The following is a 16,758-nucleotide window of genomic DNA, read 5'->3' as shown; positions in this document are numbered from 1 at the left end:
ATGAAAACGACCTTAAAACGCCCCAGACCCCTACTTCACCACAGCCTCCCTGCGCGGGCCGAGCCCGACCGACCTCCACCAACAGTCCCACAACCGCCACGCTCCCTCCACCGCGCCCAGCGTCCTGCGCCCACGTGCCCACCGCCGGCATCATCCCCCAGCCGCTCGAGCTTCCGGAGGCTGGCTCCCGGGGACGGGACGGGCTTCACCGTGCGCAAGCGCAGTCGCCGAGGAGGGCCGGCGGCGGCAGCGCGACGGTTTCACTTACGTCAAAACAATTTACGACGTTGCCCGCGGCTGTGGTTGCTGTGGAGAGGCTTTCGGTGTCCCGTCGCTGCGCCCGTTTGCCGCCCCGCCGAGCCCCGGTCCCACCAGCGGGTGAGAGCGGCGCAGGGAAATCGCCTGTTTCTCAGGGGGTAATTGGAGCGTGGCCTGGGCGCGGCGGGAGGTCCCGCGGCGCCAGCACTGCCGCTGCAGTGCGGCGTGGCGGGCAGGCGTGCGAGGCGGGGAGACCCTGCCTTTCCGCGGACGCTGTCGGCCAGGCAGGAGATTGGGCTGCCACCAGAGACTCTTAGTTTTAGCGATGAATGCTGTATTTTCTAATCTCAGTACCGTTTTCCTTAGCAGACGTAGCGCGAACCTTAAAACGCTTCTTTATTGTAAGGGCGGGAAAAACGTGTCCAAGTTCGACGGCGGGGAATACCTGTCAACTCCGTTTGCTGTGGAGTAATTATGTCTTAGTAATCAAAGCATGCAATATGAGTCAACACTGGTGTTCATCTCAACTTGCTGACCAATTCTTTCTTGCTTTCCAAGGTTACTGTACGTCCGGCAAATTCTACTTTTCTAGTCATGGAGGCAGAACAGATTATGGAGGGGCAGGCACAGGTATTGCAAGAAATGCTTTTTGTGTGTGATACATACATAAAAGGCACATTCTCACTTTGCTGACTATCTCTTATTTTGCAGGTTCCAGAAAATCCCCATTCTGAATACGGTCTCACTGAAAATGTAGAGGTAACAAATATTTTGTTGCTGTAAAGTACAGTGGAAGTCACGTTCTTGATCAAGGGAAAAAATGTAGATGTACTGTTCCTAAGAAAGTTAGCTGGAAACTGACCAACAGATCTTAGACCCTTGCATAACTGGCTGTTAATACATTTTCTGCTGTGTTGCTTCCATTGTGCTAAATGGTACTGGCATAAATAATGAACCTTTTAATGAGGTGTGTTTTTTGGAAGTATCCTGTGGTCATTATTTCCCATGAGCCAGCAATGTGCCCTTGTGGCCAAGAGGGCCAGTGGCATCCCAGAAGGGCTCTGGGCAGTAGATTGAGAGAGGTTCTCCTCCCCCTCTACTCTGCCCTGGTGAGACCACATCTGGAATATTGTGTCCAGTTCTGGGCCCCTCAGGTCAAGAAGGACGCGGAGCTGCTGGACAGAGTTCAGCACAGGGCCACAAAGATGATTAAAGGAGTGGAGCCATCTCCCTTATGATGTAAGGCTCAAGAGAGCTGAGGCTCTTTAGGTTGGAGGAGACTGCGGGGTGTCCTTGTTAATGCTTACAAATATGTAAAGGGCAGGTGTCAGGAGGATGGAGCCAGGCTGTTCTCAGTGATGACCAGGGGCAACGGGTACAAGCTGGAACATAAGAGGTTCCAAAGAAACACAAGAAAGAATTTCTTCACTATGAGGGTGACAGGGCACTGAAACAGGCTGCCCAGATGGGTTGTTGAGTCTCCTCTGGGGACATTCAAAACCTACTTGGACAAGTTGTTATGTGATCTACTCTAGGTTGTCCTACTCTGACATGGGGGTAGGACTAGATGATCCTTCAAGGTCCCTTCCAACCCTGTGTCTGTGAGTCTGTGATTCTGTGATTATTCTATTGCAATTTATATACTTCATATATATATACTATATATATGTAATATACTTCATATATACATATGAAATATGCCACATAAAGCCAGCCAGATGTTTATTTTAAGAAGGGTAATAGGAGTTGATGGCGTTTATACAGAAGTATTAAAGGGAGGAATTCCTTTCATGTCCTCGTCAATATAAATATTGGAATAATCCAAGCTACCTTTAATTACTTATGCTAACAAAGTGTAGACACAATTCATTCTCTCTGCTGTTGGTAACTGTGGGTTAGAATAATAACACTATGACATGTATTTACTACTACTTCTTAAAGATAACTGATAACTGCTTGTCTGTATGCCTCAACTTAGACTTATAGAACTGTGATATCTTGGTTCCGTATCAGTAGATTCCTATGTGTTGTGTTGAATATGTTTGACTTACTGGCAGTGGCAGGGTATCCTTTTTTTAACTGCAGTTAATGGTGTCATATGATTCAGCACTTTTTGGCCAAAACCAACTAGAAGCATTTTGTATATATTTTCTTTTAAGTGTCCAGATCTACTTCAGTAGAGCACAGTCTCAAAGTGCTTTACTTTAAAAGAAACCCCTTTGTCAGACTTTGCCTGAATTTCTTGTGCACTTAGCATTTTCAGTTAGAATTATGTGCATGCAAGAACCATTTAATTGAGACCAAGTGTAACCTCAACAAGTTTTCTGATGACACCAAACTGGGAGGACTTGCTGATTCACCAGAAGGTTGTGCTGCCATTCAGTGGGACTGGCTTGAGAGTTGGGCAGAGAGGAACCTCATGAGATTCAACAAGGACAAGTGCAGAGTCCTGCATCTGGGGAGGATCAACCCCATGCACCGGTACAGGCTGGGGATTGACCTGCTGGAGAGCAGATCCATGGAAAGGGACCTGGGACTTCTGGTTGATAATGAACCAGCATGAGCCAGCAATGTGCCCTTGAGGCCAAGAAGGCCAATGGCATCTTCGGATGCATCAAGAAGAGTGGCCAGCAGGTTGAGGGAGGTTCTTTTCCCCCCTCTACTCTGCTCTTGTGAGGCCTCATCTGAAGTCCTGTGTCCAGTTCTGGGATCCCCAGCTCCAGAGGGACAGAGAACTTCTGGAGAGAGTCCAGCGCAGGGCCACCAAGATGATCAGGGGACTGGAGCATCTAACGTAAGAGGAACTGGGGAACTGGGACTGTTTAGTCTAGAGAAGAGGAGACTGAGGAGAAGTCTCATTAATATTTACAAATAGCTAAATGATGGATGTCAGGAGGCTGGGGCATCACTATTTTCTGTTGTATCTAGCAACAGGACAAGGGGTAATGGGAACGAAGCTGGAACACAAAAAGTTCCACTTAAACATAAGGAAAAACTATTCTACTGTTCAAGTGACGGAGCACTGGCACAGGCTGCCCAAGGAGAGTGTGGAGTCTCCTTCTCTGGAGGTTTTCAAAACCCACCTGGATGTGTCCCTGTTTGACCTGATTTACATGGACCTGCTTGAACAGTGTTGTTGGACTGGGTGATCTCTTCAGATCCTTTCCAATTCCTACCAGTCTGTGAATCTGTGTGATTCTGTGAGACCACTCTTGTTAGCATTCATGGCTGCCTAAGTGGTGTGGAATTTAAATCTGAATACAAAGCAGAAATAAAAATTACAGAGATTGGGTGTCTTCTGTTTTAGAAAAATTATTACTTCCTCACATCGTTTCCCCAAAACATAAGAATATAACAGAAATCTTCTTTGGGTTAGGTTTTTATCTAAGGAAAAACATGCATTTAAGTATTCTTGAAAGCTACGAATTAGTTACTGCCAGTGAATTGCAGAGAGGTAAGTACTTTGTTTGCACTCACACTTCAAAGCACATTACTAATGTTCATTCACTTTTTAATTTCTACTTTAGAGGATAGTAGAAAATGAAAAAATAAGTGCAGAGAAAACATCAAAGCAGAAGGTGGATCTTCAGTCGTTACCCACACGTGCCTACTTGGATCAGACAGTTGTACCTATCTTGCTACAGGGACTTGCTGTTCTTGCAAAAGAGAGGTAAGACACTTGAACATTCTTGCTGTTCTTAGGAAAAAATTAGGTCTCAAATTTGGGTTGCACATCACCTTTTCAGTCCTCACACACCAGATGTGGTTTTGCTAGTTCTGTAGCTGTAAGAAAGTTACTATGATGGGCTGATGAAGCTATGAACTACAATGATTGACCATGCAGGACATGTTCCTCGCTTTGGTGCACATGGTGTGGTAAGAGCTTACAAACTTGTGATTGAATGAGGTATGCTACTGCAACAGTTTCAGAGTGAAAAAAGGGGTCTTTTTAATTAATTGTATCACATAATTCACATTTTAGAAGCAAGGCAATATGTTGCTCAAGTTTCTCTACAAGTTTTTTGTGGAATTTTCATAAAGAGTTCTGCTTGCCATTTACAAGTTGGGCCTGACACGCAACTTTGGAGATTAACTCACTTTCTAAAGGATGAAGCTGACCCTGCATGGTTACCATAATAAGCAGCAAACTGGTAGTTTCTCCTTTGAGTAAAGATGCTGTCAAGGTTCCTCAGATCTTTTTGTCAGTCAACATAGGGTATTCTTCAATAATAGGAAGCATCATCTTATCCAAATTTATTTCTAGCCTTTTGGCATACCTAAACTATTGGCATGTCATACTGCATGTAACTGCTGCTCCATTTTGTCAAAATAATGTTACCAAAAGCTGATGTGGGTGAATAGCCAGAACAACATCAACAATGCTGTAATCTCAAAATAAGCTGTGAATTTGAACTGCATCATACAGACAGCTAATTAGGCAAAAGAGTGCCTCAGAAGGAACAGCCCATGTCTACCACCAGAGCAGGGTGCAGTTCTGCAGTTGACATCCATGGGAGTTCTGCTGCAAATTGAATATAAAACACAGACAGAGGTGGTTGCCCCACACTTGCAGTCTGGACACTTGTGTTACAAACTTTTTTCTTTCTTGTATCTATCTTCACTATGGAGGGAGCTGTTCTTTGTGGGAACTCATAAAAGCAGTGAAATTTGAACATTTATAGAAGAGGTTGGGAAACACAAAAAAGGCAACAGTCTCAACTTGCCAAAATAAATTGGCTGTTGAGCAAACTAAAACCTCAGGGATCAAGAAGCTCAGCTACCAGCTCTGCTGTATAATCATCTGCTTAAAATTGAACTGGAAAGTAACTAATGGAAATTAATTTCTTTTAGTAAGGAATGGAGATATTCAGGGACCAGCCCAGTAATTTTGATGACTATGCCTGGAATTCAGTAGAAATTAGCATCCAGGATAGTGAGCATATGGATAAATAACATATTTGGGAGGAGACAACATGACTTTTTTGAGGTCTTGCAAGTCTCTTAGAGTTCACTGAAGGAGTTGGTGAGCTCACATAAACAAGAATTCAGATGATACAGTTTAAATTTCCAAAACTAAAAGTTTTTAAAGAGAGCTAGTTCCCATGGGATTAAAGGAAAATATGGACGAGGCACCAATTGGAAGATAGAGGATAGAAGTAAATAGTGAATTGTCACAGTGAAATGAACTCAACACTAGAATCCTGGAAGGGATCATTTATAATTAATTTGGAGAAGTGACTGACAAAATTTTCTTAATGATACTGAGTTTTACAGAATAGGTAAGGGAGTTTTGTGTTTTGTTTTCTGGGTTTTTTTTGTAAAGTTGATTGACTGTAAATAATGGCACAGGAATTCATAAACTTGATGTGAAACTATGGAAGACTGCTATGAAATCTTGACAAAAAGTGAAATATTTAATACAAATAAACAGAAATTATGCATCTAGTAATAAATACCCTCATGCTAGTGACAAAGTGATAGATTGAGTTGAAAATTACCCTTGTGAATAAATATCTTCAACTGTTAAAATATCTCTGTTAGTGCATTGCTCAATCAAAAGTAAATTCTGAATGGTAAGACTTAAAAACTTAAGGGGTAAAAACAAGCATAATGTCACTATTTATAATGTATTTTTAATACTGTGTCAAATTCCAGTTCCCCTGTATTTTGATAGAATGTGAGAAAGAAAGAAGAGTGACAAGGTGGTCTGAAGTATGGAATGTTATCTCTATATGGAGTGACAAATAGTTGATCTCTCACAGAAGTCTATTTTCTAGATAAATATATTAGGAATATGTTAAATCACAAATAGCAAAGAGATGATGAATTGGGGTGGGTTATTGTCTCTCTGATACTGGAAGCAGGTAGCAAATTCATAATGAATAAAAAGAGATGATTGTTCACAGGTCATATAATTACGTAATTATTTGCCTCAGTTTAAGGACATTAACATTTCAATTAAGCTCAATGGGCAGCTGGTCAGAGTTGTAGAGGAATCCACCGAGGTGCTATCTAAGAAAGCTGGTACATGCCAGAAGGATGGTCCAGAGAAGTATTTCTGTGCACTTCTTCCTTTTTTTTAAATGCTTTCTAAAGACACACCTGCAGTCTTGACTGAGTGTGAAATACTAAGTTTGTTATTTATTCTGCAGACAAAATCCCAATTAGCAGGATTCATGCACTGTAGCTGGAGGAGCGTCTTTAAAAAAAAAAAAAAGTATGGACTGAGGCCAGTGATCAAAAGTGTTTATCATTGACTACTTGCAATTTACAGCATTTCTTAGAAGTTGAAGTTTTTAATGCTTTGTTGCATTCCATTTCAGTTGCCAGAAACCAATGAAAACAGCTCTAATGCACAAAGCTACACAATAACCATTTGAAGGAAATGAAGCAAGAAAGTACTGACATTAACTTTTACTTTGTATAGCATGAATTAAAGAAATAGTCAAATGCATGTTATTTCCAATTACGTGCTTACAGGAATTACACGTACATACCTAGAACTAGTCTATAAGCATTCTGTCAATTTAATAACATTGAACCAACATTGATTCTATTTTCTAGATAATATATTAGGAATATGTTAAATCACAAATAGCATAGAGATGACTAAGATTCCTTAATAACTTTCTCACCAGAGGTAAATGGCAAATTTACAGGGTACCGCTAGGTAGCTGGTCATCCCTGAACATTTGTGAGCGTTTGTGAAGAGTTATGTTTCTTTTAAGGGAAGGTAATTAGTTCTTCACGTGGTTAATTTCATATAACAAAAAATTTCGATATTTTTTTTTCTTTACAGACCACCAAATCCTATTGAATTTCTAGCAGCATATCTTTTAAAAAACAAGTCACAATTTGAGGACCGAAATTAACTCCATAAACATGAGGACAGTTTGGCTGCTAGACTGAAATGACCCTTTGCCGCAATTTGTTTTCTGCTGTAAAAATCCTTTGGAATCACGATGTTGTCTTTCTTAATGGCACAGTTTGCTTTGCCTTTTGAGTTATTTAATAAAGACTACTTTACATTTAATATGTTTGCTTGTTTTAAACTAGCTATTAAAAGATTTTCAAAATAAAGTACTGAAACTGCACCGCTGGAGGAAAGGCTGAATGGGGCTATATCACCTAAACTCATGAAACAAAGGGGAACAACTTCTGGGAATCACAGGGGTGATAATGTATATAACTTACTTTCATTTTCTGTAACACCCTCCACATGCAACAGGCCTAAAAAGAAAACAAACAAATTAAGTGCATTTATGATTTATTTTGAGGAAGTACTGATTAAGTAGGGAAGAGAGAACTTGCTTCAGAACATGAGGAACATGAGGGTTAGATACAACAATTAAGATTCAGCAGCTGAACAGATCACCTGCAGATAGTGTCCAATGTTTCAGATATTTACAGTAATGAGTTGTACCGTTCGGCATTTGTCATTGATCTCCAGTGACTGATGTGCTGGACTTAACTGAAACACAGCATAAAAATTGAATGGCCTCAGAAAGGTTCTGTAATTCAGATCTCTGTACTGTTGCTTCTAGTTGTTCTTTCTCTGTAAAAGATAGACTCATAGAGTATATTAAGTTGGAATGGATCCTCAGGTCCAACTCTCTTCTCCTTGCAGGACTACCTAAAACTAAACCACGTGACTAAAGAGTATTATCCAGAAGCCCCTTGAACTCTGACAGGCTTGGTGCCATGACTGCTTCCCTGGAGAGTCTTTTTCAGTAACTGACCACCTTGTCATTGAAGAACCTTTTTCTGTCATCCAAGACAATCATAATCTTGTAAAATACCAAGTATTCTAACTTCTTTTTCCAGTTGAGTTTACTAACAGCTCTTTTTGTTTGTTGGGGATTTTTGTTTGTTTGTTTTTCCCATTCTTAACATCTTTTTCTGACCCCTTGTTTATTTTTACTGTAATCTCAGGAGGGGTAAAGGCCACAGATTTCAGGGTACAATGTAAGAAGCTGGAAGAGAAGATGAGATCAGAAGGAAAAGGTAGAATTAAGATATTAAACAAAATGTAAAAAAATAGCTCTGAAAGTATGAATATTGTAGCTGGAAAACTGTCTCGCTAGGTTATTAGCAATGGGTACAGGGACCAGCCTCAGCCCTCAGAATTCTTTTTTAATGAAACCTGTAACAAGAAGCATAGTTAATGTTAAGGAGCACTGGATACTGGAATCTAGATTAATTAATTAATTAAGCTAGCCCAGTTTTAACAGACAAAGAGAATGACCGTAATTTGACAGTCACAGAAATGGTAAACTTGGTTTCCAGCAGATGCTCAATTAATCAAAATCGTAACTTTTTATTAAAAGCAATTTCAGTATTGCCACCCATCTCCATTCTCAGATTCTTCAGTAATTGCTTCAACATAGCAAGCAGCTCTAACCTTGTAAACGAAATCCTTTGAAAGGGTCAGAGGTTTTTTCTGTATTATAGTAAAAACTGCATAATGTTTTTGGTACATAAATTCACAAAAAAAAACAACCAAACTTGGGACTCTCATTTGACCTGTTCCTGCAATGACCTAAAGATATACACTCTATTTGTAGTATATAAGGTGGCCCACTGCATAAATAATATTTTTCCTTAATTCTCTAACATCTAGATGACTTTCCTTTGATAATCTGAAACTATCTTTAACAGCTTAGATACATGAGGTCGGAGTGGCCAGAAGATAGATCCTTTGGAGGAAAAAAACCTTAACTTGTCAATTGTCTGCTAACTTGCAGATCTGGCTGCTGCTACTAGTAAGAAGGCTCTCAATATTTTACATATTTCTTAATATGCTAAAAGGGAAATATTGAATTAATGTAGTCCAAGAGCAGTAAGATTGGGGAATGAAAAACAAAAAAGAAATATAAAACCCCAAAACCAAGTCTAAAAAGCTTTATTTTGGAGACCGTACAGAAACTGTGGAATGAGATTACTAATTCTGTTGCATTGTGGTCAACACACTCTCCTTCAGTGACATTTAAAAATGACACTGAGAGGATCTTAACAACAGTGTTTTGGCTTCCTGGAATGAATAATAACATTTAAGTGAATACAAGGAGATACCATAAAGACTTGGTACTGTTATTTTTATTGCTAAAGTGGCATTCCAAGGATTCATCCGTCGGTGACAACGTTGCAATACTGTAAGAATAGTTATTTGTGAAAAACAAATAAGCTGTGCTGATGCCCGATTTCTGTGGTGAGAATTTGTACAAGGCCATACAAAAAGAGGCATCTCATCTATTAATCTTCCCTAGACAGAGCAATTTTCCTGTAATATATCACCATGCCCAAATTCAGAATACATTCTGACTTCTCAGCTTTCAGTAACACCCTCCTAGCAGCTGCGCAGAAGCTTGTAAACACACTGGGTTTCTGGCAGCTCTTGCATCAGCCTAGAATTTCAAAGGATGAGTACCAGTCTTAAGGTGAGCTTTCCCTGCCAATAGCATGTCAGCTACTCAGCTGCTGGTGACACCATTTCGAACACGGTGTCACCTGCTCTTTTCTTTCCATCTAGCCCTAGTTCTAGAGAATGAAAAAGCCATGTTCACAAGGTGATAATTTTTAAGGTGGTAAGATTTTTCCTGTGTAGCTCCCTCCAAGAAAAGACATTGAAACGTTTCTATCAGCAGTGAACTACCAGCTGCAAGAAATAAATTTTAGTGATTCTTGCAAGTGTATGTCAAGTCAACAAGAAAAGTGCAACCATGTTCCTTTACTTGTTAAATTAGCTCGCCCAATTTCAATGTGCTGTGTACAGAATGCTCTGTAATGGGAAGATACCAAGTTACAATCTGAGTAATCAGATCATCTCTGAATAATCCAGTTCTCAAAGTTAGGAAAGTAATGATAAAGTTAACATTTTCAAAGTGGCCAAGAAGGCTAATGGCATCCTGGGATGCCTCAAGAAGAGTGTGGCCAGCAGGTCAAGAGAGGTTCTTCTTCCCCTCTACTCTGCCCTGCTGAGGCCTCATCTGGAGTACTGTGTCCAATTCTGGGATCCCCAGCTCAAGAGGGACAGAGAACTTCTGTAGAGAGTCCAGCACAGGGCCACCAAGATGATCAGGTGACTGGAACATCTTCCATAAGAGGAAAGGCTGCGGGAACTGGGGCTGTTTAGTCTAGAGAAGAGGAGATTGAGGAGAGATCTTATTAACATTTACAAATATCTAAATGGTGGAGGTTGGGCATCCCTTTTTTTCTATAGGAGCTAGCAACAGGACAAGGGATAATGGGATGAAGCTGGAATACAAAAAGTTCCACTTAAACATGAGAAAAAATACTATTTCACTGTGAGGTGACGTAGCAGTGGAACAGGCTGCCCAGAGGGGTTGTGGAGTCTCCTTCCTTGGAGGTCTTCAAGACCTGCCTGGACATGTTCCTATGCGACCTAGGTGAACCTGCTTGTGCAAGGGGATAGGACTAGATGATCTCTAAGGTCCATTCCAACCCCTACCATTCTATGATTCTATGAAAGCAGATATGTGATTTAAGCTCTCTCTGTTACAAAATGATTCTGTGAACAGACTTGACAGATGCTTGCTATCCCAATTTAATCCATAAAGAATGAAGACAATTTTACCATAGAAGACACCAGTTCTGAAGACTTCAAGATAAGCATATTTAATTCTGAAATATAAATTCAAACCCAAGTGATTTTACATTTAGAAAAATGAGGAACTCCTCCATAAAATGGAGAATAGATGCAACGAGCTACAAGTTGTTAATACATGTAGAGTAAAAAGTTTGAAGAAATTTTCAAGAAATAATTGAAAATAGCAACTTTAGATGTATGACAGGCCACTGGTAGTAGCTGAAAGCCATTATCTCTTGATTCTTAAACAATTATTTTTCGTTTTTCTCTACACCACACTAGGTAAATGAGTGTCTTTGCTCTGAAGGGCAGTAAAATTAAGCAGGAAATAAAATGGAATACCTAGTTAACACCACAGCATACCTTCACAGATGACTATTTTAGATCCAATATCAAGAAGTTGTTATTCAGTAACTGAAAATATATCTCATATGTAATATTTTGAAGTCTGACATTTAAAATGCTTCCACTGAGAACATTTTCACCTTGAAGGGTACAGTCACAGAAGAAAGATTTCCCACTGAAAGCAATTCTGATCAAAGGGTTCTACATCCTCATTTTCTCAAGCCTGTAACCACCTAAATATATAGTTTGACTTTCCAGTTTTTTTTTTTTAATCTCTGATTTACGAAGGGCTTTCTCCCAAATCAGTAGAGGTCTTTGAGCTGTCCTTTTTTTTTTTTTTTAAAAAGTGCCGTCACTATTTAAAATGCAGATCAAAAGAACTCCTCTCTCCCCATCAGACTTTTTAGAAATAAAACAGCTTCTTTTAAACAAATGAAAAATCCCCCAAATTCTGAAGGATGCAAGCATTTCAAACCAGTAGGTTGGAAAGGAAACATGAGAAGAATCCCTATGCCTACCATACTTGATAGAAAACAGGCTTTGATTTATTCTTATCATTGTACTAATTACATAACAACTTATTCTTAGCCAAGCCTTAGCTTGTGTTCCCTATTCTATTTTGTAGTCAGAATTCACTTTAACAGTGACTACATAGCCTAGGCCATGGAAGTACAGAATGCCATGATGAAGGAAGTACCAGCATCACTTCTGGTAATGTTCCCCATTCAAATACATTTTTAAGTGAGAACTTAAAATGTAAATGAGGTGTGGATAATTATGGGACAGTTTACAGCAGTGCTAGTGCAACACTGAGTAAGAATGTGCCATATTACTTTTCCCAGCATGCTTTTAGCTCCTCAAAATTTGCTTTGCAATTGTGCATAATAAACCAGCTTTCTGAGAGGAGCCTAAATTGATAAAAGGCTGCTGGATGGTTGAGAGGTGTCTTCTGGAGAGCCTGTGGCCTCCTTTTTTTTTTCTGGTGTACAGTGAGATATTTCAAGATGGATAGTTACCCAATGATATTATCTCAGATGCTATTCCGTTACACAGGATGTGAAGATACTTCCTTTGTAAGGACTATGAAGTTTGGGGAGGGTGCTGCTTTTAGCTGTAGAAGGAAGGATTGCTAGGAACAGCAGGTTCCTCAGATGCAGAATGTAAACAGATGAAGTTTGTAAATAGAAAAATATAGAGTAACAGCAAACAGCTTCTTGAGAAGGGAGGAGAGAGGAAGTGAACAATGTGAAAACCATGATAGCAAAAAATGCAAAATAATCCATGTGCAAAAGGACAATGAGAGCAAAAACCAAGAAAGCAACAGACTTTGAAAGCCGGACCAGCTGAAGATGCGTGCCACCCAAGCTGGGCACATGATGTTAGTCAAGGAAAACCCTGAATGCTAAGGGCACACTAACTGGCAAGTCAATATTGCCACAATCTGCCTTCATGCTTTTTTTCCAGGTATGGAACAATCTACCAGCAGACACACACGTGTAGCAGTGGTCTATGCCTCAAGGGTACGCTGACTTGGGAGCCTGTCCATGCATTGTGTCAACTCTCCCCTGCACATCAGGTAAAAAGGACTGAAATAGCTCTGAACTAATAAGTGCTCCTGTTTCTTCAACCTGTACAGCGCTCAGGATTATACACAAAGCAAGAGGATCTCCAATCTTAGCCTATGCTTCACAGCATTCACTGAAAGCTGAACCCATTTCTCAGGCTGTGGCTAGAACCTTTCCATACCTCCATGTACTGGGCACCAGGAAGCCCAGCACTGTCATCTTCTGAAGAACTGTCTGCTTTTCTGTTTCTGCCTGTTTCATTTATCTTACGTGGTACTGACAGGGCGCATCACCAGCCCTTAAACAAAGAAACAATCCATGACTAGGATGTGAAAGAAGTTTAAAAAGAGGAATGTACAATCACTGAACAGTGCTCAGTGGTATTATGTCCACCTATGACATAGAACAAAGGAAAAAAATCCTACTGTCACCTTTGCCAGTGGAAAACAGCAGAAGTTCCTCCTGTAATGCTATGGATGACAAGCTTTGGCAGGAACGGGCAGAAACAGAGAAGGAGTGTGGCTTGGATGAGTGGACAGTGAGGTGGATTGAGAGCTGGCTGAATGACAGAGCCCAGAGGGTGGTGATCAATTGCACAGAATTGAGTTGGAGGCCTGTGGCCAATGGAGTTCCTCAGGAATCGGTTCTGGGGCCAGTCTTGTTCAACATCTTCATTAACGACCTGGATGAGGGGACAGAGTGCACCCTCAGCAAGTTTGCTGATGACACCAAAGTGGGAGGACTGGCTGATTCCCCAGAAGGCTGTGCTGCCATTAAGCGAGATCTCGACCGGCTTGAGAGTTGGGCAGAGAGGAACCTCATGAGGTTCAACAAGGACAAATGCAGAGTCCTGCATCTGGGAAGGAACCACCTCATGCACCAGTACAGGCTGGGGATCAAACTGCTGGAGAGCAGCTCTGCAGAGTGAGACCTCGGAGTCCTCATTGATAATAAGCTAAATATGAGCCAGCACTGTGCCCTCGTGGCCAAGAAGGCCAATGGCATCCTGGGATGCCTCAAGAAGAGTGTGGCCAGCAGGTCAAGAGAGGTTCTTCTTCCCCTCTACTCTGCCCTGGTGAGGCCTCATCTGGAGTACTGTGTCCAGTTCTGGGCTCCTCAGCTCAAGAGTGACAGAGAACTTCTGGAGAGAGTCCAGCACAGGGCCACCAAGATGATCAGGGGACTGGAACATCTTTCACATGAGGAAAGGCTGCGGGAACTGGGGCTGTTTAGTCTAGAGGAGACTGAGGGGAGACCTTATTAACATTTACAAATATCTAAATGGTGGGTGTCAGGAGGTTAGGCACCCCTTTTTTCTATAGGAGCTAGGCACAGGACAAGGGGTAATGGGATGAAGCTGGAACACAAAAAGTTCCACTTAAACATAAGAAAAAATACTATTTCACTGTGAGGTGACGTAGCAGTGGAACAGGCTGCCCAGAGGGGTTGTGGAGTCTCCTTCCTTGGAGGTCTTCAAGACCCGCCTGGACATGTCCCTATGCAACCTGATCTAGGTGAACCTGCGTGTGCAGGGGGGTAGGACTAGATGATCTCTAAAGGTCCCTTCCAACCCCTACCATTCTATGATTCTATGTCCTCCAGCTTTACCACACTCTGGACTGAAACTTCTAGTAGGTAACAGAGAAGTGACAGAGATTCAACAGGAAACAGGCTGCAATGGTGTTTGTGGCACATGCCACAATGTAAAGATTAGCAAGAAATCCCCTGTGCTTTCTAGGACCTGCTAACACTGAGGTGCAGTTATTACTCTGCATCTTCATGGATACCATGTTCACATTACATAAAGTGAAAGCTTCATCCTAATCTTCACCTTATCTAGGTCAGAGAAAACTACACACAAGGTAAGAAAGGTTGAGGAGGAAACTTAGAAAGGAAGCTCTAGGAGAAAAGAAATCCAGCCCAAGAGGTACGCAGCAACAACAATAAAAAATGTGTATGCAGCAACAACAATTTAAAAAAAATGTATTTAAAAAATTTTTAAATTCAAGTTGAGGAGGAAAAAACCTACATACATAAAAGTAGTAAACCCAGAAGAAAATACTTAGGTTTTTACTCATTAAACTGTCTCAATTAGCACTTGGAAATTCTTGTATTCTATTTTCATTGTAGCCGAAGTCCTTAGAGAAGAAAGCTCTTCCCCTAAATGGTAGAAAAGATGATGAAAGTTATTTCAACCTCCAGTCCCCCAAGATATTCCTACTAGCAGCCTGTTCTAGTTATTCTTGGTGGACTCTGGACTTGAACTACATGCTGGTGTTAACATTTAAGTATACAATCATATTTTTCCCCATGGAGCAAAATTTCTCCTCTGCTGCATTTAGGCAACTTTATTGAGGGATTAGTAATCAGTTCAGGAACTGTTATCAGTATTGAAGTTTATGTAAAAGATTTGAGTTATAAATGGGTATCAGAAATCCCAATACAGTTTTATGTTAAAGCACTCAAGCAGGGTAGTTCTTCCAGACTAGGCAGCAGTTATAATCCACATTAACATTTTTCAACATATAAGTAACAAAAAAATACTATAGATAGAGCAGCAAAGGCTACATAAAACGTCAGATACTTGCTGGGATAGACAGACCCCATTTCCTCATGACAACCTATGACAAATATTATTAATTGGAGACTCCAGTCCTTATTGCCACTCAACTGCATTGGGAGGCCAATGTCATGGATGTGGAGAAGGATCCTCAGTCAAAAATTATATCAGTCATCTCTACAGCCCGAGCCTTTTTAATCTTCAAGGCATACTGCACACAATGTCTTTGCCCCTTCCTGTTTCCATTGTTTTCCCGTTTACAAAAATAAACAACAGTTCTACAATTTGCATGTATTTATGACTGGTTGGAGCAATTTTCAAAGAATAAGATGAACTAAGAAAGAGAGAATCTGTTTTCCACCTCACAAAGCATCAGTCAGCCTTAATACCTTAATGGCTGCAGCCTCTCACCCGTTGTGCTTCCCTCTCTCCTGGTTGCATTTCATACGTTAGCAGCTCAAAATGGTTTTTTCCTTCTCCTTTTCTGTACTGACCATACTTCCCTTTTCAGCTCTGCCTTATTAGCTATTTTGAGCTATGCTTGACGTCTCCATGGCAGCAGTCCATTCCCCGAGCTAAAAAGAAAAAATAAAAAAGAAAAAAAAGAAAAAAGAAAAAAAGAAAAAAGGAAAAAGGAATAAAAAATAAATAAAAAAAAAAGAGATGGGGAAGGATTAAGTCGAGGAGAATTGGGAGACTTCCACACAAATGTACTGCCACAGCTCTCGCTGCATGCCACGGTACCGAAGGCACGGCGGCGCAGGAAAGGAGCTAAGCTAGCTCAGAAAGGAGCTGCAGCCCAGCAATCTGCCCGTTCCCTCGTCCCGAAACCGCTGCCTTTGGGAAACCACGCTGTCCCTAGTGCGCTCGAAACCTACTCCAGCTGCTCTAAGGCCCGTACCATAGACGGGACCAGCGGAGGAGGCACCGGAAGCTGTACTATGTTCTCCTCACAGCAAGAGGGCAAGACTGGTCACCGGAAAGCGCCGCCGCGCTCCCGACAACACTGCCCAGCCTGGGAGACAGCGGTCCCCGCGTGGGCTCCGGCCACCGCCCACACTTCCGCATCCCGTGACCGCTGCCTGACCTGCCGAGACAGGGATCCGGAGGCCGCGCCCTCGATCACTACCGGGGAGCGGCGAGGCGAGGCGGGGCGCAGCTCCTTCCTCCTCCCCTCCCGCCCCGGTCCGGCCTCGCCTCCCCTCATCTGACCCGTGCTCGTAATCTTCCCTTCCACCACGGAGACAGAGCCTTGCCAATCAGCGGCGCCAGAAGCGATGGCGCACAGCAACGCGGACTGCCAATCCGTGGGTTTCCTCCGAAACCACGCCCCATACCCCCTCCCCCACCAGGCGGTGCCGCTGCATTCCGGGCCTGTCAAAGCGGTGGGTGGGAGCGGTAAGGGAGGACGGCCAATAGAAGCG

The 16,758-nt window shown here is 41.8% G+C and overlaps 1 protein-coding gene and 1 long non-coding RNA gene across 4 annotated transcripts; one reads left to right on the top strand and one right to left on the bottom strand.

Moving 5' to 3' along the window:
• The first annotated feature begins 250 nt into the window (after positions 1-250).
• On the top strand, positions 251-7,291 carry DPY30 (dpy-30 histone methyltransferase complex regulatory subunit). Of its 2 annotated transcripts, none has more exons than XM_061991105.1 (5): positions 251-416; positions 817-888; positions 970-1,017; positions 3,786-3,928; positions 7,058-7,291. In XM_061991105.1, the coding sequence occupies exons 2-5, from the start codon at positions 853-855 to the stop codon at positions 7,128-7,130; spliced, it is 300 nt and encodes a 99-aa protein (XP_061847089.1). In that variant the 5' UTR covers positions 251-416; positions 817-852; the 3' UTR covers positions 7,131-7,291. The 2 variants fall into 2 exon arrangements, with proteins under 2 accessions (XP_061847089.1, XP_061847088.1); XM_061991104.1 differs by having other exon boundaries at positions 252-378.
• A 6,583-nt stretch (positions 7,292-13,874) lies between these two features.
• On the bottom strand, positions 13,875-16,633 carry LOC133624991 (uncharacterized). 2 transcript variants are annotated; one of them, XR_009818277.1, is made up of 3 exons: positions 16,236-16,633; positions 15,724-15,909; positions 13,875-14,934 (listed from the first exon to the last, which is right to left on the bottom strand). It is a non-coding gene; the product is annotated as an uncharacterized LOC133624991 (long non-coding RNA). The 2 variants fall into 2 exon arrangements; XR_009818276.1 differs by having other exon boundaries at positions 16,422-16,633.
• Positions 16,634-16,758: the final 125 nt, after the last annotated feature.

Source organism: Colius striatus, chromosome 2, assembly GCF_028858725.1.
Source record: "Colius striatus isolate bColStr4 chromosome 2, bColStr4.1.hap1, whole genome shotgun sequence".
NCBI classification, from domain to species: domain Eukaryota; kingdom Metazoa; phylum Chordata; class Aves; order Coliiformes; family Coliidae; genus Colius; species Colius striatus.
The sequence above is the reverse complement of the archived record's forward strand: the minus strand, read 5'-3'. Positions and strand labels throughout refer to the sequence as shown.